This window comes from Geotrypetes seraphini, chromosome 10 (assembly GCF_902459505.1).
Source record: "Geotrypetes seraphini chromosome 10, aGeoSer1.1, whole genome shotgun sequence".
Taxonomy (NCBI): domain Eukaryota; kingdom Metazoa; phylum Chordata; class Amphibia; order Gymnophiona; family Dermophiidae; genus Geotrypetes; species Geotrypetes seraphini.
The window spans coordinates 99,471,154-99,495,275 of NC_047093.1; the positions used below are offsets into that span (position 1 = coordinate 99,471,154).

At 45.8% G+C, this 24,122-nt stretch overlaps 1 protein-coding gene across 6 annotated transcripts in view; it reads right to left on the bottom strand.

Moving 5' to 3' along the window:
* RABL6 (RAB, member RAS oncogene family like 6) overlaps nucleotides 1–22,867 on the bottom strand; it is a 257,386-nt gene extending 234,519 nt beyond the window's left edge. For 2 of the 6 annotated variants that reach the window (XM_033960964.1, XM_033960962.1), the window contains exons 1-2: nucleotides 22,265–22,755; nucleotides 8,895–9,029 (exon numbers count right to left, since the gene is read on the bottom strand). In XM_033960964.1, the coding sequence (XP_033816855.1) occupies nucleotides 8,895–9,029; nucleotides 22,265–22,394 (265 nt within the window). In that variant the 5' untranslated portion in view covers nucleotides 22,395–22,755. Of the gene's footprint in view, nucleotides 1–8,894; nucleotides 9,030–22,264; nucleotides 22,761–22,783 lie in introns of those variants that run through there. The other 4 variants (XM_033960965.1, XM_033960966.1, XM_033960967.1 and 1 more) reach the window with 3 other exon arrangements.
* Between the last annotated feature and the right edge of the window lie 1,255 nt (nucleotides 22,868–24,122).

Here is a 24,122-nt window from a genome sequence, read left to right on the forward strand (position 1 = left end):
TCGGCAATACACCTGTGCCAAAAAGGAACTCTGGAGTGGTTCAAACGTTAAGAAGCACCCAAGAAAGGAAAAACCTCCAAAAGGAAGCAGAAGCCACAGGAGAAGACGTCCATAGCACCTGGATAAGAGAAGAAACAACCTGCTTCGCATAACCCTTACACATCAGCCAAGATTTTTCAAAAAACTAGGTCATAATACTAAAGTAGTACAAATATCCATGTTGATCGGACACCTAGGCGAGCAAAGCTGGAGAAACCAGGAAACTTCTTAGTCCGGCTGTCGAAAGACTCATCAAATCCGCAAAGTAAGGATGGCGCCGCCAATCCAGAAATTCTGTGCCCGGAAAGCGAGCTCGAGATGGCAAATCCAAGCCATCATCAGCCAGCGGAAAACACTGAAAAAGAGAAGGCAGAAGCAAGAAAGAAGCCATTCAGCTACCCCCTCTAACTCCCACTCCCTGGGCCCGCCGAAGAAGCTAGGAAGCTTAGAATTGAGAGACGAGGCCATGAGGTCTAGGTCAAGGAGATCTCACGTTCATAAAAAGAGCTAGAACGCCTGAGCCACAAATCTCAATATCCAGGATGCAGAAGATTACACTATTACTAACATGCACACTTTCCAGAGTGAACACAGCGCTGTACACTGTAACATGCAAGAAATGGGCCATGCTCAGATTCCGCGGAGAGAAAGTCTATCCAAACTCTTATCCTGATCCATAAAAGGATCTGCCAACAGAAGACAAAGATGAGAGTCCACCCATTGAAGCAGAACAACTTCACCTGCAAATGAGTACAACACCTACTGCCCAAGCTGTAGAGAAATACCCCCATCATAATACTGACCAAAAGGACCCTCAGCGGCAATCCGGAAGAATGATCTGAAGCTCCAGAAAGGTAGCCTGACCCTGCTCAAGAGTAGAAGAATGAACAAGTACTGAGTCGCCTCTGAAGACCAGACTCCTGGAGCTGAGGATGGAAGCCACTGAGCCCCCCAACCCGACAGCCCGGGATGGTCGGTGGTCATGAGATAGTCCAGCAAAGACCGAGGCATGCCTTGAAAAGAGAAATCGCGCGGAGCCACCAAATCATACAGAGCGATGCAGGAGGAGCATACCAAATAATTGGAGCCCTGAGAAACCGGGAACCACCGGAACAAAAGCAACTGCTGTAGCGTAAGAAGGGGAAAGCAAGCCGAAGTCCCCAGTGGAGTCAGCAATATGGATCCCAGAAACTGTACAGAATCCCATATTCTTGGTCATGATAAGCGAAGAAGAATACCAATCTGAGACCGAGACCCCACGCCCAAGTCTCCGGAAAGAAACACATGTCTCTCCTATATGAATAAAAACATCACCCCGATATACCTATAAATAGTACAGGAGAAAAGAGCGCTGTGCAAATTCGAAGATGCACGTGTAAAGAACTGAGGAAAAGATTATTACCCTTTTCGTGTCAGTCAAACGGCGCGACTGGAAGTCGTCCGAATCAAGCAGGCAGTCAAGAAGAAATTAGATGAATCGCCTGGTAGCGCCAAAACGGTACCACCGTCCACATCACCTAAAACGTTCGTGAAGCCTTGGGTAGGCGAAATGACATGTGCCAAAACCGAAAGCGCCGCTCCAAGAGAGGCAGGCAAACCAAGTGCCGATTCGGAGTCCATAGAGAAAATGTAAATATACTCCCAGGTTGTCTGCAGAAATGTGGAACCCCGAGAAACTAATTCAGCAGAATGGGATCCAGCCTGCCCAATGCCCCCGTCTCGGGCACCATGCAGTAAGTGGAACAACGTCCCTTAGTTCCCGAAGAACTACAAGAACTGTCCTGAGGACCAATAACACTGAAAAGGGAAACACAAAACATAGAGACTCCAAGAACGAACTGGAAACCTGAGGAGGATGCAAAGATGCAAGCATCCTGAAAAATCTTCACAGCCCCCTGACCTGACATTATAGCGTCTTCTCCCTCATGAGAAAGCCTGACGAGTCATTGGAAGAAGTCAAAATCCCTCAGAATGAAGTGCAGAAGGTCAGGGAATGGCAGGATGAGACTGTAGGATCTGCAAGAAGATTCTCCTTGGAAAAATCAAGTTTCACAACGTAAAGAGGAATATACTGGAACCATGAAAACAGTACTAACCCCATGCAACATGAGCGAAATACGTATGTCCTTTAAAATGAACACGTACTAGACTCAATCAAGATGTTGCATCTACCGCCCTGTGGAAAACAACAGCATCCTTACAGGTATCAGACAAAGCTCACATCGCTAATGAGAGCTTCAGGGATGAGGCTAACAGCCACATAGCGCGTGATCCTCCGCGGGTTTGATAGAATAGGTAACTGGCTCCTAGTTAAAAGGAGCTGTACAGCCCTTCCTGTCTGGTCGGGGGGCCCGTCTAGCATGTGCCATGAGAAAATGGTGACAGGAGAAACTAGCGTGATAAGCATGGAAATCTGAAGTCCAGGGCCCCTCAGAAATAGAGAAAGAGAGTCCTGGCCGCAGGAAGATGCGCAGTGTTATTATGCTCATAGAGCTAGCCCGAACTTGGAAACTGTTTGTACTACCTTTAGGCATATATATATCCTGTGCCACTACTAGACACATGCAGCTCAGCACAGAGGCCCAAATAAGGACAGTTACCAACAGACAAAGGCTCAATCTGCAGGGACCCCAAGAGAGACAATGAGATACCTGTGTGAAATACAGGGCACTATCTTACTGCTGATCTCACCGTGCCGTGAGTTGCCGTATGTCGCCCCACTCCGGAGACAAACCGAGACTGGGTGACTTAGCACAGGTCAGAGTCTCTCTGGTAAACCCCTTGAGTGTTAACCCCAGAGTCCGATTAAACAAGCAGCTTCCTTCAAGGGAGTACAGCAGGAACACAGACAGACATATAAAGCTGCCCAAGCTTGTCCCAAAGCTGGTGAAACACATACAACTTGTCTGAACCGGAAAGGAGAGAAGCCCCGGCATACCCTGACCAAAGTCAGCTGGAAATAAACTACTGGAACGCTGCAGCTCTCCCGCCATCGCCAGAGACCCAAGCGCACGCCTGATTCTCACCGACGCGTGGCCGCTGCATCAACGCTCCTAGAAACATAGTCGGATTCAAGCTCTGCAAAATTTACCCTGCCGCGCGACTTGCATAGAAATAAGACTCAGGGAATAACCAGAAGAACGGCCCACAGCGCCGGAAAAAACATGTCCCATCTCATGCTGCTATAAACCGGCACCTGCACAATCAGCTGCACATGGCCGTGACAAACACCGATGAAAGAGAGCCTCAGAATAAACAGGACTACTATTGCTGCACTGAAACCCAACAATGAGAACAAGTGCGAGCATAAAATTGCACTGCTACTGCCGCGCTGTAACCAACAAGGAAACCAAGCGCGTGCATGCAAAGGGCGGAAAGTCCCGGCTCCCTCCACGGATTTCTAATCATAAAACTTAGCCTCAATAAAGTATCCATGCCTTTTTAAACATACGTTGACCAAACCCACATTACTAAGACTCCCAAACAGAACCTGAAGTTCAAACAACCGTAAAAGCCAGACATACTCACAAACTTGTTGTTAGGGCCGGTTGAAGCCAGTTAAATCTGGTTGATCAGCAGTAACCAGGCAGAATGGAGGAACAGTGGTCTCTTTTTTTTTTTTTTTTTTTTTTTTTTTTACAGAGAAGGGAAAGAAGAAAAATATTGAGACCCAGTCAGACCCTCTATCACTGGAGGGAGGGTGAGACAGGGACCTGGGGGGGCCCAGGTGTAACCCCTAAAGCCGGCACCGTTCAGCCGGACACCCCTGTCTCACTGAAGAGAAAATCTCAACAGGAGAAATAGCATTGCCAGCTCATTGAAGAGAAACCTCAACAGGAGAAACAGAATGGCAGTCTCACTGAAGAGAAACCTCAACAGGAGAAAATAAAGTTCCAGCCACAGCCAGAATTCAGGAGCTAGTTGAATAGCGACTTTTTCCTGCTGGGAGATAGAGAATACTGGATAAACAGGAGGAGTGCCAGCCAATAGGACCACCTGTTAATCAGTTTCTCTATCTCTGCCTGCTGGTAGATGTGGGCTATCCCATTGGTCTCTGGATTCATCTGCTGCTGTTGCTAAGGAAGTTGGCGCTTGTACCTGTCAGCGGGCCAGCTTAAGTGAAAATGTGGAATTGTTCGGCGGGCCAAATTTTACTACACTACGGGCCAGATTTGGCCCACAGGCCAGAGTCTGACATGTCTGGCCTAGTGGGTATTAGAGTCAAAAGAGATGGGGACTCAGACTCATATCCCACTCTTAACTACTACACTTATGATGGATTATGTGAGCCTTCCAAAACACACCGAAATCCTGCTGTATCTACATATAGGTGACACCTACAGGCATAAGAGCTATTGGTGTGGTGTACAGTTAGTCCAGTAGGTTTTGAAGGGCTCGCTATATACTATAAGGGGATTATGGTGAGGTGTGTACCTAAGCCTTTTTATATGAAGTTCACTGCAGTGCCCCCTATGGTGCCCCATTGCTCTGTTGGGATGTCTGTGGACAGTCTACAAAAATGCTAGCCCCTCCAACATCCTGATAGCTTGTTTTGCAACTTTTTCTTTTGGAGGCATTCTTTTTGAAAATTGTTCAAAAAGACATGCACCGAGGACAAGCATATCTGAGAAATGGCCATTTAGTGGAGGATGGGCTGGGGAGGGCTTCAATGGCTGGAAGGGTGTAGATGGGCTGGAGTAAGTCTTAACAGAGATTTCGGCAGTTGGAACCCAAGCACAGTACAGGGTAAAGCTTTGGATTCTTGCCCAGAAATAGCTAAGAAGAAAAAATTTAAAAATTTAAATTGAATCAGGTTAGGCAGACTGGATGGACCATTCGGGTCTTTATCTGCCATCATCTACTATGTTACTAAGACTTTTTCCGTTTCAAAAATGGTCATGTTAGCTATTGGATTTTTGTGCATGTTCCACAAAACGTCCAAACTCAGATTTGGATGATATATCGAAAATGCCCTTCATCAAATTGCAAAATTTAACTGAGCTGCTACGACAGTGGGCTGCACTTCCTCTTCCATTAATGGGGAGAATTAGTTTGGTCAATATAGTTCCCTTAGCGACTGTATTTTTTTTTTCTAACATTACTTTTATAGTTCAATCAAAAAGATATTAAGGTAGAATGTCACTGCTAAAACAAGTTTTTCTACCCAATGGAAAAATGCAAGATTCCTCAATTTTATTAGGAGTAGAGGTAGGTTATAGGGATAGGAGAAGAGGTAGGTTATAGAAATAGTCAGGGACCACTGCTCAGGCAATGGCCCTGATGGGCCGCCGCGGGAGCGGACCGCTGGGCGAGATGGACCTCTGGTCTGCCTCAGCGGAGGCAACTTCTTATGTTCTTATGAATTCTGGCCTGGCAGATAGATTTGTTTTACAGCAGTTATCTCATTATATTCAAGCTTTGAGTAATGATGTGAATATTACATTTCAAGAGCTGTTCGATATGACATCAGAAGGACTTCATTTCTGTATCCTTAATACACAATCCAAACACAAGAATCAAGAGGAAAAGATGTCAAACATGCAGCAGTGGGCAAGCCAAAGCAAATTTTATTTTATCTATGCTACATTAGGACTAGGGTATAAGGGTTGTCGAATTTGGGTGATGAAAGCTTGTATATAGGGGAAAGAGAGTATACTACAATTTTGGACACAAGAAAATGTTCCTTCCCACTGGCATTGGCATAATAGGTTACACAACTTGTTTTTAATGGAACTTCATGAGTTGTGTTTTGCATTTAAGCATGAGAAGTTTACTCTGTTGGGGGGGCATACCTTCCTTCTTTGACTCTGAAGTTGAGAAGTCATATTCTTAACCAATTGGGTGGGTTTTCCTCTCATATTGCAAAATGTGTTTTTCCTTCAAACTACATGAATTATTAAACAATTGTTATCTATAGTATTTCTTTCCCATATTGGAATATCACAGGGAAGACTTGGAGGGTGGGGTAGGGTATGTTTAAGAGATTATTTGTAGCGGATTGCTAGTTTCTTTGGACTAGGAAGTTGTAAGAATCAAAACTCCCTAGATACAATATAAAATTTGATTCGGACTTCCTTTTTACTAGACATTCTCTGCCCAATTTTTGCTATTATTCTGGCATTTAGAGGGGTTAGGTTACAGAAGAGGGGGAGGAAGCAACAAATGGGAAAATGTGGTTGCTTTACTATGCAAAATAGTGATGGCACACATGGTATTGGTTCTGCAGACTGTTCGTTCATTGTTCTTGTGAATGTTGACCTATTTTGTTGTATTATGCTTATGATCACCAAAAAAAAAGCTTGAAACATTAAAAAAACTAAAACATTAGTAACTGAGGTACCATATTTTCACGTAGATAACGCGCACCCGTGTAAAACGCGCACATGGGTATAGCGCGAGGAAAACACAAATTTATGTACAGAAATTTTTATATCCCGCACACACCCGTATACCGCGCATGCTGGCCGACTCTCCTTTCGCCCGCCCCGACTCTCCTCTGGCCACCCCAACTCTCCTTTCGCCCGCCCCGACTCTCCTCTCCCCCTTGAAATCCTGTCCCCACCCTGAAAGCCTGATGCCCCCCCCACGTCCGATTCACCCCCCGCTGGACCGCTCGCACTCCCACCCCGAAGGACCGCTCACACGCACTCCCACCCGCACCCGTACCCCCACCCTGAAGGACCGCTCGCACCCCCACAGCCTCCCGACCCCCCCCCATCATGTAGAAGCTCCTACCGGTGTCCTGCTGCTTTCTCTTGGCGGTCCCGGCCCTTCCGTGAGCCCTGCGCCTGCACTGCTTCCTCTTCCAGCGGTTCGCCCTTTCTCTAACGTCAATCCCTCTTGCCCCGCCGACTCCCCGACTCCCCGACACGATCGGGGCAAGAGGGAGCTCAAGCCCTCTTGCCCCAGCCAACCGCGGCACCCCCGACACGATCGGGGCAAGAGGGAGCTCAAGCCCTCTTGCCCCCCGACACGATCGGGGCAAAAGGAAGTCCAAGCCCTCTTGCCCCGCCGACTCCCCAACTCCCCGACACGATCGGGGCAAGAGGGAGCTCAAGCCCTCTTGCCCCAGCCAACCGCGGCACCCCCGACACGATCGGGGCAAGAGGGAGCTCAAGCCCTCTTGCCCCCCGACACGATCGGGGCAAAAGGAAGTCCAAGCCCTCTTGCCCCGCCGACTCCCCAACTCCCCGACACGATCGGGGCAAGAGGGAGCTCAAGCCCTCTTGCCCCAGCCAACCGCGGCACCCCCGACACAATCGGGGCAAGAGGGAGCTCAAGATCTCTTGCCCCAGCCAACCGCGGCACCCCCGACACGATCGGGGCAAAAGGGAGCCCAAGCCCTCTTGCCCCACCGACTCCCCAACTCCCCGACAATATCGGGCCAGGAGGGAGCCCAAACCTTCCTGGCCACGGCGACCCCTACCCCCACCCCGCACTACATTACGGCAGGAGGGATCCCAGGCCCTCCTGCCCTCGACGCAAACCCCCCTCCCCCCAACGACCGCCCCCCCCAAATAACCTCCGACCGCCCCCCCCAGCCGACCCGCGACCCCCCTGGCCGACCCCCATGACACCCCCACCCCCTTCCCCGTACCTTTGTGTAGTTGGCCGGACAGACAGGAGCCAAACCCGCCTGTCCGGCAGGCAGCCAACGACGGAATGAGGCCAGATTGGCCCATCCGTCCCAAAGCTCCGCCTATTGGTGGGGCCTAAGGCGCCTGGGCAAATCAGAATAGGCCAGGGAGCCTTAGGTCCCTCCTGGGGGCGGGGCCTGAGGCCCATGGGCCCAACCCGACCATGTGCCCAAGGCCCCGCCCCCCAGGAGGGACCTAAGGCTCCCGGGCCTATTCTGATTGGCCCAGGCGCCTTAGGCTCCACCAGTAGGCGGAGCTTTGGGACGGATGGGCCAATCCGGCCTCATTCCGTCGTTGGCTGCCTGCCGGACAGGCGGGTTTGGCTCTCGTCTGTCCGGCCAACTACACAAAGGTACGGGGAAGGGGGGTGGGGGTGTCGTGGGGGTCGTCCAGGGGGGTCGCGGGTCGGCTGGGGGGTGCGGTCGGAGGTTCTTTGGGGGGGGGGCGGTCGTTGGGGGGAGGGGGGTTTGCATCGAGGGCAGGAGGGCCTGGGATCCTTCCTGCCCATAATGTAGTGCGGGGTGGGGGTAGGGGGTCGCCGTGGCCAGGAGGGTTTAGGCTCCCTCCTGGCCCGATATTGTCGGGGAGTTGGGGAGTCGGCGGGGCAAGAGGGCTTGAGCTCCCTTTTGCCCCGATCGTGTCGGGGGGCAAGAGGGCTTGAGCTCCCTCTTGCCCCGATCGTGTCGGGGGTGCCGCGGTTGACTGGGGCAAGAGAGCTTGAGCTCCCTCTTGCCCCAATCGTGTCGGGGAGTCGGCGGAGCAAGAGGGCTTGACGTTAGAGAAAGGGCAAACCGCCGGAAGAGGAAGCAGCAGGACACCGGTAGGAGCTTCTATATGATGGGGGGGGGTCGGGAGGCTGTGGGGGTGCGAGCGGTCCTTCAGGGTGGGGGTGCGTGGGGGGGGAACTATGTAAAAAAAAATTTATATAGCGCGCTCACGCGTATACCGCGCAAGGCTATGCACGGTTTGTAAAATCACGTATAATGCGCGCGTTATATGCGTGAAAATACGGTAGTTCAGTTTTCTGAATTTTACACTCATCTTTAATGAACTATGACAAGTATCTCACAGGTAATATGACCACCTGTTTTGTGATTCAAAGCTGTAATGAAAGCTATTTAGGAATACATCTGTGCTCAACTTCATATTACAAATCTCATACTTATGCTACATCGGTAACAGCACAGTTTCTTCCTCTGATCTTACTCCTATACTTACTTTTATAATTCCAGTGAATACTGGTGACTTGGATCTCCTGCGTGGGAATATACTCTTCTATAAATTTCTTCCCTTGTAGTCGATGCCATAATGTAGTTTTTCCTGTGTTTCTATCCCCTCGGATCACAATTTTCACTGAAAGGAGTGAAAAACAAACAAGGTTAAGAATAAGTTAACATTTTATCATGTGTTAAAAACTATCTTGCAAAGGCCCTATATAACACAGACAGTATGAATCAACTCAGATGGCTTTACATTACTGCTATTATGATCTATCTTAACAGCATTTTTCAAGCAAAGTCAGTTTATATTCATTATTCTACCCTGAAAAATGATCAAAATTTTTATGAAGCAATAAAGTGCACAGATCTTAAAACAATAATTTTCAGTGTTTCGGATTCCTCACAGTTCTTTTCATTTCAAAGGTATTCGTAAGTGAAAAGATGTGTGCAGTGCAACTGAGAGGATACCATGAACAATATTTTAAGCTTAATTTTGTCTAGGTCACAGAAAGAACATCCAAAATGTGTGAAGTATTTTACAAAAGGTTTGATGAACACAAAGCCTTTGTAAAATACTTACAAGGACATGGAAAACACATGTTACTTGATAGTTTGTAAAAATGCACTTAATACCAGCACTTACATACATACATAACATAGTAAAAGATAGCAGATAAAGACTAGTATGGTCCATCTACACTTCTCCCTCCATATTCGCTGTGATAGGGGATTAACAGAACCGCAAATACAGAATAACCTCGAATAACGTTTTCATATGTTGTTCACTGTTTTCTATTAAAAACCATTGTGAATATGGTGAAACTGTAAATAATATGTAGGGAGACCTGGCCTGTTCCTGAAGGAGAGGCAAAACACAGTGAAGAAAGTGCTGGGAATAGGCAATTTTCTCTGTAAATGCTTGGAATCGGTAATTTCTGTATGCAAGCTGATGTAATTTGGGGGGAGGAGCCAGCAAGCTAAAAAACGTGAATAATTGAAACCGCGATTGCTGAAACCGCGAATACGGAGGGAGAAGTGTAGTATATCCAGCTAGTATGCCCAGCAAGGTGGCTAAAATCTTATCTGCTACTCTGTCCAGAATGTGTAAGTTACTATTCTATGGCTTTGTTTAGGATTGTACCTGTGCTTTGGTGCAGGTTACATCTGTATGTCTTAAGTATGAAAGTCAACTGTTTTGGTTTGATCCCATCCTCTTGCTAAATAGAAATTCTGTTTGTTTAGCCCATGCTTTTGTTTAAATTTCATCAATGTTTTTACCCCCATTATAGAAACATGATGGCAGATAAAGGCCAAATGGCCCATCCAGCCTGCCCATCCATAGCATTCACTATCTCTTACTCTCCTTAAGAGATTCCACGTATAAAAATATTTCCTGATGTTGCTTTCAAGTACCGTATTTTTCAGACCATAAGACGCACCCACCTGTAGAGGAGGAAAAACCATGAAAAAAAAATTTGGTTCAGAATTTTTTTCTTCTTGGTTTTTCCTCCTCTACATGTAGGTGTCTCTGGGGGTCTGGTGCTGGGAAGCCCGCAGCTGCCCAAAGCCCGAAGCTGCCTGCAGCCACCCAAAGCCCGCAATCACCTGAAGCTGCCCGAATCCAGAAGCCGCCCGCAGCCCCACCCGGTACCTTTTGTAGTGGTGGTCCAGCACAGTCTCCGGGATGGCTGCCTTTGTCTTTAGCTAGTAGAGCGACACAGGAGCGCAACCTCTACGCTTCCTGCCTGGTCCTCCAACTGATAGCTCATGCCGGTGTCAGGCACCCCCCCAAACATCCCCTACCCTCCCCCTTTCCCTCTGATAAAAAAAAGGCAGGAGAGGACCTCCTGCCAGCAGAGGTCCCCTGAACCCTCCCCCCCCCCCCCCGGACCTTTTTAGAGAAGTTGGAGCAGGAGGGAAGCTCAGTCTGTTCCAACAGATCAAATTGGCGGGCTTTTCCCTCCCCAGTGCATCATGTGATGCACAGGGAGGGGCTTAAAGCCATGATTGAATCAGGGGAGGGGCATTAGGCTCCTTCCTCTATATCCTGGGATACAGAGTCAATCAGGGCCTTTGACTCCACCCTCAGGGGACCTCCACTGGCAGGAGGGAGTGGGCATCCCTCCTGCTTTTTATTTTGGAGGGAAAGGGGGGGAGAGTAGGGGATTTGAGGGGAGCAACTGGTGCGGGAGTGGGCCTTCGGTGGCAGGAGAGAGTGAGCACCCCTCCTAATGTTTTGCTGCTGCAGGGGGGGAGGGAGTCACCATAACAGGAGGGAATGGGCATCCATTCTGCCATTTTTTCTCCTGCGGGGGAGATGGGGTCAGTGTGACAGGAGTAAGTGGGCATTCCTCCTGCCTTTTCGATGGAACGGGGGGTACCAGTTCTTTGGGGAGGGCCATCATTGACAGGGGGTAATTTTTTTCTTATGGGGCAGATATTGTGCATGTGTAACATGCACAGCAACTGTGCCCAATATAAAAAAAAAAAAAGGTTAGACAGGTAAGCGACTGTTATTGAACAGTTGCTTTTCTTTGGATCGCTAAAAGCGATGCACTTTTTTAGTGCATCAGAAAGCCATGTCAAAGCATCAATCACTCTACTAGTTTACATGGCAATTTAATATTAATTGGCTAATTTCATGGTCGGATCAGGGAATAAGCGATTGTGCAGAAAACCAGGCAGTGAGCTGTTTTCTGCATCGGGTCGGCAAATGCGACCGTTTCTAAACAAGTTTAGCAACAATCACTGGCTTTAGTGTATCTGGGACTTGATCTCTGATTTCACATTGCTTCTTTTACTATTTGTTATGTTTAAGCTCATGTCTATTATTCATATTCAGATAAATAATATTTTTCATTACTTGTATTCAGCCAAATAGTAAAATATGCTATTTGGTACAGCTCTAACTTAGTATTTAAATATCTGCATCATATCACCCCTATTTCTCTTAGGGGCAGGGGTTCTCAATCCAATCCAAGGTCATACCCAGCCAGTCTGGTTTTCAAGATGCGCACAATGAATATGCATGATATAGGCAATTGTAAGCCAATAAGATTATTGCTTAAAAAACTATCCAAGATGGCTGCTGACTAGTTCGGTTGTACGTCACAATTTGGAGTACCTCCTTACACGGTTTTATTACCTCTTACCTTAGTTAAAATGCCCAAACGGAGAGGAAAGAGTTCTACTTCAACCTCGCAGAACTCTGGAGCGGCCACTTTGGGTAATATTGAGGAGCTCCTGCGGCAGATGCAGGGAGCTTCACGGCAAGTCGGGACTTCCCCGCTGGGGACACTCCATGTGAACGACGCGGAGGCAATCACCTTGGGCCTTGAGACCACCCTTAGTCCCGACACTAGGGCGCCACCTCCTGTACCTCGGACTACTAGTTACCCGTGGGCAGAAGAGCTTCCAGAAGTAGGAACTCTCCTTGCACCAGAGGCTGGAAAGACTACCGAGGGAAGCTTGGAGCTAGACTTTCTGCATTTGCAGGAAAGCCTAAGTGTGGATGTCGAGGAAGAAACAGTGAGTTACATACCCTCAAGGTAAGGGCAAGGAATCGCACATCTCCTTTCTGGTGTAAGGGGAGCGAGGGATATCAATTCCCCCAGGGAACTTGAGCATCTTCCTGAACCCGCAAATGGCAACACAGAGACGGGGTGAACACAGCTCAAGGCGCAAACTCAATTGAGTCGCGAGGTGCAGACCTGTGCATGGCGCGCATCTCACCCTCCTGCTGTCCCGCCCCCTTCCATGGCTGCTGTGCTGCGTAACCTGCTTTTAGAGGAGAGAGTCGGGGGTGAGGAAGGGCCCTCTGTCCCCCATGAAATAAAACTCTTATTTACCATTGATGTCAAGACCTTATAAGCAGGCTTGACCTGTATTTCAATTTGGACTCTCAGCCTGCTTACGTTTTATGTAGGTCTTGCTGGGGAACAAGGCTTTGCTGGAAGAATACAGGTCTGTCATGTCAAGACCTTAGAATTACATGGTTCTAACTGTACCGAAAGTCATTCTCACAGTTAGAACCTTATAATCCCATGCATAGACTAATTTCTGTACATAGAACCATGTAATTTCTTATGAAATGAAGGAACGGTTAAGTTGCAATAAATCCTCGTGAGATGCCAGATAGAACCCGGAAGTCATCGGAGTTAAATACTGAAATTGTCACTTAGAACCCTGTAATTCTAAGGCCACGATTTGTATTTGAACTTGGATCATGTGAGCAAGAAAATATATGATTCCTGGTACAGAGAAGCACAGAAAACAAGACTGTATGTAAAGATACAGGTGTCAGGTCTCAGGACTGTATTGAATTTTCTAACTAGGGCGGACCAGACACAGGCTAGCACAGAAAAATAGAAACCCATTCTGCCCACAACTTGCCAAATAAGGAAAGACAGAACTACAGGAAGAAACTATGAAAGTATGTAAGGATTGATCATTTATAGATAAGAGCAACCATGGTAACCGGGAAATGATAAGATATGGCAGATAGGAGCAAATTTGCAATTTGATAAGATGAGCCTTGATTGGCACAAGACTGGAAGGTGTAACCATGAGAGAAGGTTATAAAAAAAAAAAAAAAAAATCGATGCAGGCCTTTGTGTAAGCTAGGGATGATTAGTTACAGCTAGATATGTTTTGCCTTGGCATCTCTACCTGTACTAATCCCTCAAATGTATACTAATTGAGACAATATATTTTGCTTAATACATTTTGTGCTATTACATTTTTATACCCTGCGTAAATAAAATATTGTCTGATTTTGGATAATACATTGCACATCTGCCTGGTTCTTGGAGTCTGCTAGTGAGGAGTTTGGCAGCGGCTTTTCATTGGTGACTCTTAGCCCAATGTGATTTTTATTTTTCAGAATTTAAGACACAAAACCTCGCCCGAGGGGATAGTGCGTCGTAAGCGCTATCTACAATCCGGTGCCTAAAGGAAAACCTCGCCTGAGTGGTGGCACACCAGGACCAAACGGAACTTCTAAGAGAAAGTACAGTTACTTACCGTAACAGGTGTTATCCAGGCACAGCAGGCAGCTATTCTCACATATGGGTGACGTCATCAGTGGAGCCCGGATGCAGAAGCTCGCAAGCAGACTTGCTTGAAGAAACTCGAAGTTTCGAGTCAACCGCACTACGCATGCGGAAGTGGCTTCCCGCCCAGCATAAGGCATGTCTCCTCAGTTCAGATAGCTAGCAGAGAAGCCAACCAGGGAAGATGGGTTGTGAGAATAGCTGCCTGCTGTCCCTGGATAACACCTATTACGGTAAGTAACTGTGTTTTATCCCAGGTCAAGCAGGCAGCTTATTCTCACATATGGGTGACCTCCAAGCTAACCAAAATAGGATGGTGGGAGTGTTGGCAATTTAAGAGAATAAATTTTGTAATACTGTTTGGCCAAACTGTCCATCCCGTCTGGAGAAAGTATCCAGACAATAGTGAGAAGTGAAAATATGAACCAAGGACCAAGTAGCAGCCTTGCAACTTTCCTCAATAGGTGTAGATCTGAGGAAAGCTACTGAAGCTGCCATTGCTCTAACTTTATGGGCTGTGACTCTACTGTGTAGGGGAATCCAGCCTGGGCATAGCAGAATGAGATACAAGCAGCCATCCAGTTGGAGATGGTACGCTTAGAGATAGGATGTCCCAACTTATTGGGATCAAAGGAGACAAAAAGTTGAGGAGCAGTTCTGTGTGGTTTGGTGCGTTCCAAATAGAAGGCCAAAGCACGTTTACAGTCCAGAGTGTGAAGAGCTACTTCTCCAGGATGAGAATGAGGCTTCGGGAAGAACACTGGAAGAACAATAGATTGATTGAGATGAAATTCCAATACCACTTTAGGGAGGAATTTTGGATGAGTACGTAGGACCACCTTATCATGATGAAACATCATGAAAGGTGGATCAGCAACTAAGGCTTGCAGCTCACTGACTCGTCGAGCAGAAGTGAGGGCAATGAGAAACACCACTTTCCAAGTGAGAAACTTCAAATGAGCCTTGTCAATTGGTTCAAACGGAGGCTTAATCAGTTGAGCAAGGACAATATTGAGGTCCCAAACCACAGGAGGCAATTTGACAGGAGGTTTGACATTGAAAAGTCCTTTCATGAATCTGGAAACCAGATAAGCAGAGAGGGGTTTCCCTTCAATAGGCAGATGGAAAGCCGCAATTGCACTGAGATGGACTCGGATCGATGTAGACTTAAGGCCAGAAATGGATAAGTGCAAATGGTAATCCAAAACAGAAGATAAGGAGGAATGCTGAGGCTCCTTAACATGAGAAAAACACCATGTAGAAAATCTAGTCCATTTTTGGTGATAGCATTGTCTAGTGGTAGGCTTCCTAGAACCTCTAAAATGTCTCTTACAGATTGAGAAAACTGAAGAGGAGTTATGTTGAGAGGTACCAAGCTGTCAGGTGTAGAGACTGCAGATTGGGATGAAGCAGAGATCCACGACTCTGTGTAAGCAGAGAAGGAAAAACTGATAGAAGGTATGGCTCTCTGCTGCTGAGTTGAAGCAGAAGGGAGTACCAAGGTTGTCTCGGCCACCAAGTAGCAATCAGAATCATGGTGGCATGATCGTTCTTCAACTTGACCAGAGTCTTGAGAATGAGAGGGAATGGAGGGAATGCATATAGGAAAAGATTTATCCATTCCAGAAGAAAAGCATCTGCCTCGAGGCGATGGGGAGAGTATATCCTGGAGCAGAACTGAGGCAGTTTGTAGTTGTGGGAAGCTGCAAAGAGGCCTATCTAAAGTGTTCCCCACTGTGAAATAATGTGATGAAGAGGCAAGGAATGGAGTGTCCATTCATGAGGTTGCAGAAGACGACTCAAGTTGTCTACCAAGCAATTCTTCACCCCTTGGATATAGACAGCTTTGAGGAAGGTGTTGTGGCGGATTGCTCAGTCCCAAACCTTCAGAGCTTCTTGACAAAGGGAGGCAGAACCCATCCCTCCCTGTTTGTTGATATAATACATGGCGACTTGGTTGTCCGTCCGAATGAGGACTACCTGGTCGTGAAAAAGATGTTGAAAAGCGTCGAGAGCCTTGAGGATTGCTCTGAGTTCCAACAGATTGATGTGACACTGACGATCCGTACTGGTCCAGTGGCCTTGTGTACGGAGACCATCGAGATGAGCGCCCCAAGCGTAGGTCGAGGAATCTGTCATGAGGACCTTCTGATGGATGGGCGTTTGACAAAGCAAGCCTCTGGAGAGATTGGAAGAGAGCATCCACCAACGGAGAGGCTGCTTCAATGAAGGAGTGACTGAGATGTGTTAAGAAAGTGGGTCGCAAACCTGCGTCCATTGAAATGCAAGGGTCCACTGAGGAATTCTGAGGTGAAGTCTGGCAAAAGGAGTCAAGTGTACTGTGGAGGTCATGTGACCTAGGAGTACCATCATGTGTCTCATGACCGGGAAAACACTGTATGACAGAGTTGAAGAAGAGCTTCCAGACGTTGTTGTAGGAGGAATGCTCTGAGTTGGACAGTGTCCAGGACAGCTCCAATGAATTGTAGATTCTGTGAGGACTGAAGCTGGGATTTGGGAAAGTAGATTTAGAATCCCAAACTTTGTAGGAACCAGGTAGTCCGTTGGGTCGCTACAATAACCCCTTGAGATGTTGAATCTTTGATGAGCCAGTCGACAAAGTAGGGAAATACCTGAAGACCATGGTTCCATAGAGCTGCTGCTACCACTACCAGGCACTTGGTGAACACTCTGGGAGATGAAGCCAGGCCGAAGGGCAGCACTCTGTATTGATCATGCAGATTCCCCACCCAAAATCTGAGATATGGACGGGAGGCAGGATGAATGGGGATATGAGTGTAAGCCTCCTTGAGATCCAGAGAGCATAACCAGTCGTTCTGCTCGAGAAGTGGGATAAAGGGATGCCAGGGACAACATCCAAAATTTTTCTTTGACCAAAAATTTGTTGAGAGCCCTAAGATCTAGAATGGGCCGCAGATTGCCCGTCTTCTTCGGAACAAGGAAGTAATGGAAGTAAAACCCCCTGTTCTGCTGTTCCAAAGGAACTGGTTCGATGGCATGGAGACAAATCAGAGCTTGAGCTTCCTGAAGAAGAAGGGTGGTCTGGGAAGGACTGGAAGGATACTCTCTTGGAGGAAGCTCTGGTGGAACCTGAGTGAAATGAAGAGAGTATCCTTTCCTGATGATGGTGAACACCCAGAGGTCAGATGTAATAGTCATCCATCAGTGGTAAAAATGATAGAGACGACCTCCTATAGGGGGAAGAGAAGTCAGAGTCAGAACGGTAGAGGTTATGCTCTGTTTTAAACAGTCAAAAAGGCTGAGTAGCCTTAGGTGCAGCAGAAGATTGAGGTTTTTGTTGCTTCTGAGGCTGCTGTTTTTTAAGAGGAGGGCGATTGTAAGGAGCCATACTCGGAGTTGATAGATAGGAGCAGGGCGTGTAGGTTTGGCAGGAGCTGGCTTTGGCTTAGGTCTGACAATAGGAGCAAAGGATTTTTCATGTTCAGACAATTTCTTGGTGGCTGCCTCAATAGACTTATCAAAGAGGTCATTGCCCGCCCAAGGAATATTAGCTAAGCGATCCTGAAGATTAGGGTCCATGTCAATAGTACGAAGCCAGGCAAGGCGACACATGGCTACAGAGCAAGCACCTGCCCGGGCAGATAACTCAAAGGCATCGTAATATGACTGGAGGAGATGTAATCAGAGTTGTGATAAAGAAGCAAGGACTTCTTGAAATTCAAGTGCTTTTGAGTATCCAAATAAGTCAAGAATTTTGGTAATAGAGAAATGAGGAACTCAAAATAAGTAATAAAATGAAAATTATAATTGAGGACTTTAGAGGACATCATGGCATTTTGATAGATGCAACGTCCGAATTTATCTATCGTTTTCCCTTCCCTTCCAGGAGGAACGATAGCATAAACCTTGGAAGGATGAGACCTCTTCAAGGAGGACTCGACTAGCAGGGACTGATGAGATAACTGTGAGTTGTCAAACCCTTTGCGATGTACAGTTTTATACCTAGAGTCCAATTTGCCTGGAATAGTCGGTATGGTATAAGGAGTCTCCAGGCATCGACCAAAAGTCTGAGACAAAAGCTTGTGAAGAGGAAGCTTAAGAGACTCTGCCAGAGGTTGAGGAAGATGCATGACTTCAAGGCACTCCTTAAGAGTATTTGGAATCAGCATCTAATTGAAGATCCAAGTCAACAACCATCTGACGAAGAAAAGATGAGAAAGATAGCTGATCTGCCAATGCTTTGCTTTGAGAAGGACTCGAGGACGTCGAGGCAGCCTGGGTCGAAGATGAAGCTTCGGCAGGAAAAAAGGCATCAAAAGAATATGGAGACTTGGACGAAGCAATCCAAACCGCTGCATCTTCGAGGTTCGAAAGTGGAGACCTCGAGCGAGGAGTCGGCAGTCTAGTCAAAGTAGGAGCAGAGTGAGACTTAGTTGAAGAGGGACGTTCTTTAGAAGAAGAACTATGCCTGGAAGTATGCCTCGATGAAGGCCTCGATCGTCGGTGAGAACGATGCTTGGAAACAGATCTCGAAGATCAAGGAGACTTTGTCTCGGAGACAGAAGCAGCCGAAGCCACCAAAGAATGGATAGGACTGGAGGCTGTAGAGCGAAGCTCCAGAGGCTTGATGGAGGAACCTCGAAGCACTCCCAAAGACTCTGCTCCTTGGATAGAGTGTGAGGATTTCTGCCGAGGCACTTGCAAAGATTCTGCTCCTTGCTTCACGTGCTTGGATACCAGACCAGACACTCGCAGAGACTCTGTTCCCTGCAAAGAGTGTGTAAGTTCAGACTGAGGCAAAGAAAGCGGCTCGACCTCACGGGAGTCTGCTGAATGCCCATGCCGGATAAGAGAAAGAAGCTTCAGTCCCATATTAATAAGGAACTGAATGAATTGCTTCTCCAAAATGGTCTGGAAAGAAGCCGGCAAAGATGGATCCGCTTTGGTTGGAGGCTCCACCAAAGCAATGTAAATGTGCTTCGACTTGGAAGTCTTAGGCACTTTAAGCACCACCGCTGGAACCTTCTGCTGAGGAAACAGGGGAAGATACAGCAGGTGTTGTTGAAGACAGAGCCGCTGCAAACGACGAAGGTCTGATGAGGCTTGAGGTGGAAGCAGTAGAAGCAGGAGGAGTTTCGATCGAAGGTGAGACCGAGAGTGCCTTCGATGTCGAGGGATCAGAAGAAGAATCCATCCCGAACAGCTTCTCCACCAAAAGGTGACGACGTTTAAGGGCTCGATGTTGAAGAGTAGCACAGCGCTCGCACGACTTCGGATAATGTTCCGGCCCAAGGCAATTGAGGCACCGACGGTGTGGGTCCGTAAGGGAAATCGCACGCTGGCACTGGCTACACTTCTTGAAGCCCGTTACAGGCCAGGACATAGGAGGAAAAATAGCCGCCGCAAGATTGAAGCCTTTGGGCTGCGGCCGAGCGGCCTGCCTGGCAAGCGGACGGAAGATTGAAAATTTTTTTGATTTGTTTTTTAAACTAGAAATAAAAGAAATAAAGTAAGAACAGCGATTCGTGAAGAAAAAAATATAAACTGCAGTTCAGAGAAGGCACAAAGTAACGAAGTTAAACGCAGAGAGTCAAAGACGGACTTCTTGGCTCCGAAGAAAACTGAGAACTGAGGAGACGCACCTTACGCTGGGTGGGAAGACCTCACGTATGCGCAGTGCGGTCGACTCGAAACTTTGAGTTTCTTCAAGCAAGTCTGCTTGCGAGCTTCCGCATCTGGGCTCTGCTGATAACGTCACCCATATGTGAGAATAGGCTGCCTGCTTGTCCTGGGATAAGGTAATATAATAACCGTGTAATGACCGTACAGAATGTAAATAGTTGTTTTCTTATTTTTATATATAACTACAAAAGATAATTAGAAGCATATTAAGGACAGGTTTAGTTAAGGAGGATTGTGTGATTGTATTATTTTTAAGACTTGTATATATAGATAGGAATAGGAAGGTTAGGATTATTTGTATTATTTTGTGTTTAGCATGTTGCCCCTGGAAGCGGTGAAAGCCGTTAACCATTCACATCTAGGGAAAAATATAGAGAGTGAAGTCAGGCCGCATTCTGCAGCGGGAAGTTCTTTTAAAGACGAGCACCTAATTTTTGTTGCACACATTCACAGACTTCTCTTCCTTGGCGTGGCAATATTATTTAAATCTGCAAAGTAAGTTTCTCCCCTCCCTGGCGTGGCAATACATTGAAGGCCTGCATTTGAACTTTGAGCACCTAATTATTTATACACTTTTCCATTCTTGGCGTGGCAATATTGTTTAAATCTACAAAGTGAGTTTTTCAACTTTGCAGCACACATTCATAGATTTTTTTCCCTTGGTGTGTCAATATATTCAAGATGGGAAGCCTGCCCTGGAATACGACTTTCTTAGCCCCTTAAAGAACATGTATATGTTTTTTCCCTCCTTTCCTTTGAGGGTCTGCACAGGTACCATTATTATCCGGTGATGCAACACATGATCAGTTTTAAAGTAATACTTGTAGGTACATCCCATGATGCAATTGGCTGCTTTACCTCCAGCCTACTGTGCTAAGGTCAGTGTAGTACATTATTTATGTTTGTAAAGCATGTTCCTGATGTCAATTATGGGTTAAATTGTATTCTGTTGTACTTGCAATTTCTGTTGATGTTATGAATTGCATTTTAATTTTAATATTATTATATGGCCCTATTTAAGTGTCTGCAATTTATAGTTAGGCTATACTGTGTTCACATTGTAACTGTTTTTGTTAATGGTTTTCCTTTTTTCTTTTCCCATTTATATTTGCTCTGTACTCTTATTTAGGACCCCTGAGGAAGGCAATTCATTGCCGAAACATGGACCGTGTATGTAGGGTACGTTTAGTCCTATAACTGTTGGCATCTGTCAGATTTTTATGATATTATACTTTTTAAACACCAATAAACGATATTTTAACTCCTGAAAGTTCAGGTCTTGGTTCCACTTTTTGCTTTCTTCACCAAGATGTTTACTGATACATGTATTTTGAAAATATATATTTAAAACAGCAAGAACTTATATCAAAATAGCAGCCTCAGTAAAAAGACTGGCTTTACATATCCCCACTGTACTTGATACAAGATAGCATATTCAACTACTGTAACAAAGGCATTTCAAGAATAAATGAATATTCTTATAGGGAATATACATTTTACGGTCAAATGTAGGGAAGGCCGCTCTGTTGCCATTTGGTAAATAAAAGTTGCAGTATAATACATGACAGTAGGTCTCTGTTCTGGTTTTCATATGTTTGAATGTGCACTTACTCTTACTGTTATGATTATATCTATAGCAGAACATAAATACCCAACTATATTTAGAATAAAACATGATTACATACTAAAATAAGTGAAAACAATGCTTATGCATAGTTTTCTAGTGCTTTTCATATTAGAATCTATTAAAAAAACAACCTCAACTTAAACAATTATCCTTTACAGATGTTATGGTTTCACAAAACAAGCAGAAGAACTGAATCACTATCATAGTGCTTTCTATCCTGGTTGAAAACGTTCAATATAAAGCAATTCTCATAGCAAAGTGGGAAGATTCTGACACAATCTGTCATTAAACTCAGTTATACTGCTAGCTGCTGAAAACAGTGGTAGATATTAAGATTTTTATGTATTCATTATGCTCCTGTAAAATCTCCCATGAGTGGTTGACATATACAGGATATGATGAAGATATGACTATTCCTCCATTCATATCCGAGTGAAAAAAAAGCAGGAAAACAAACATATACAGATTAAGCCCAAAACATAAGCTCTGTTTATCTCTTGAAAACCAACCTTGTAACTTCCAGGTCCCTATGTTCAAATTAGAAGCTCAGTGCAACATACACTCTAACATAGTAGATGAAGGTACACTAAAACCTTAAAGGTCCATCCAGTCTGTCCAACTGTCACATTTATTAACAATTAACGATCAAATTGGGATAAAATATATATACTGTACTTGATCCTGGTCTTTTTCATTTTCAGGACAGACTGCATAAATCCACCAGGCACAGACCTTACATCCCAACTACTGGAGCACTAAAGTAAATGACATTAAGAATACAATAAATAGTTAATTGCTTACAGTTTTTCCATTCTATAAAGGTCCGCTACTTGCCTTAAAAGAGGAGGTAAACAAGTCTCAAGATTTTTATGCCACTGTGAATCTTTCGGGACAGACAGGGAAACTGTATTTTAAACCGCTTTGATAGCCATGGAGGAAAGGCGGTATATATAAAAAAAAAAATATCCATAACCATTTTACTCCAAGGCCTGCAAAAAATAAAAAATAAACAAGAGCCATACTCACTGTTATACTGAACTCCCTTGGCAAATCTCCTCTGCAGTGCTTGGTTCATAGACTGCAGTCCCGCAGGGATGTTCTTATCTCTGAGAGGACTCTGGTCAGAGCCCACCAATTTCTTTAAAGCTGAAAACATCTTCTCTAATTTTATAAAATGAAATTTAAAAAAAAAAAAATACAAGCTCTCAAAATATACAAACTCTCAAAAACGGATAACCAGCCAGCCCACTGGATTTCATATCACAATCCAAGCCGCACTAGGAGTGAACAGAAAATGGGGGAAAAAAAAGTTCGAGGCGAGCATAAGAAGCCATGTTAAAGTGCAGTCTTTAATGATCCATCTCTCTCCAAGCTTTTTATCCTAGTGCACTCCACCTAACTGGGTATAATATTTTCTTTTCAATTCACAAACTAGTGATGCAGTCTTACAAAAATTGTATCGACATCAGAAAATGAAAAAAAAAACAAAAAACCAACCAATCTTCGGCTGTATCCAACGTGACCATACATCCCGTTTTTAATTACCTTCGGGATGCCGAAATGCCCCGTTTTCGGAGCCCAGGATTTCTCGCTGCTTCCCCGACGAAGCAACAGGCCAGGCGACTGCACTGCACAATCGCCGGGCCCACAAGCCTTGCCCCCCCCCCCCTCCCCGACGTCAATTCCGGCCAGCTAGGTAGCGATTGGCTGGCCCGGAACTTCCTCTCACGTCAGAATTGACGTCGGGTTGGGGGGGAAGGCTTATGAGCCCGGTGTTTGTATAGTATAGTTGCTGCATTCGTTTTGGTGTTGCTGCATCTGGGAAGCAGAGAGAGAGAGAGAGAGAGAGAGGAGGGGGGGGGACAGGCTGCGTCGGGGAAGCAGGGTGGCTGGGGGGGGGAATGAGGTCTGGAGGAGAGGAAGCAAGCAGGATGCAGAAAAAAGGGAAGAAATATTGGATGCACGGTCAGAAGGAATTGCAACCAGAGACTCATGAAATCACCAGACAATAAAGGTAGGAAAATTGATTTTATTTTCAATTTAGTGATCAAAATGTGCCCGTTTTGAGAATTTATATCTGTTATCTATATTTTGCACTATGGAGCCTCCCTGCCCGACTAGAGCAAACAGCAGGGGGGTAGGGCTGGGACGGGATTGGGACTGAAAATTAGTAGATGTCCCGTTTTGAGGAAAAATATAAATGTTCACGTTATGTATCCAGTACCAAAGACGATTCACTTCGCTCTTGTGAATTCAATATGATTACTGGGCTCCAAGTTAGAGCATTTACATGGCTAAAAGAATGGCTGGCCAAGATAAAGCTAACACGGCAATGTTCATTCAGGTGGTTCTTCCAAGTCTAGTTTAGGGGGAAAAAAAAAAAAAGAAGAGCTTTTCCTTCTGTCTTTTCTCTCAGAGCCTTCTAGCTCAATGTTCTTCAACCTTTTGACACCTATGGACCGCCGGAAATAAAATAATTATTTTGTGGACCGGCACTGGTCCATGGAATGGCAGTTGAAGAACACTGGGCTAAGTTGTGGGCCAGACCCCGCCCCTCTCCACCCTAGACCCCGCCCCATAATAGTACTAATTGTAACACCATTTTTTCCATTCAATATAATCTTATTAACAACACATAATGGTTAACCACAAAATTAAACTACTCAAAGCAGAAAACAGATAACCCCATGAAAATACGGGATCAAAAACAAATATATATAAACAAACCCTAAGATGCAAGACTCTGCATGTAGTACAACCCCAGAGAAAAAGAACAAATGCATTTCTTCCAGAACAGTGCAAACTACAGACAGCAGATGTAAATTCTCAAAATTGACACAATTCAATCACTAAATTTAAAAATAAAATCATTCCCCCTACCTTT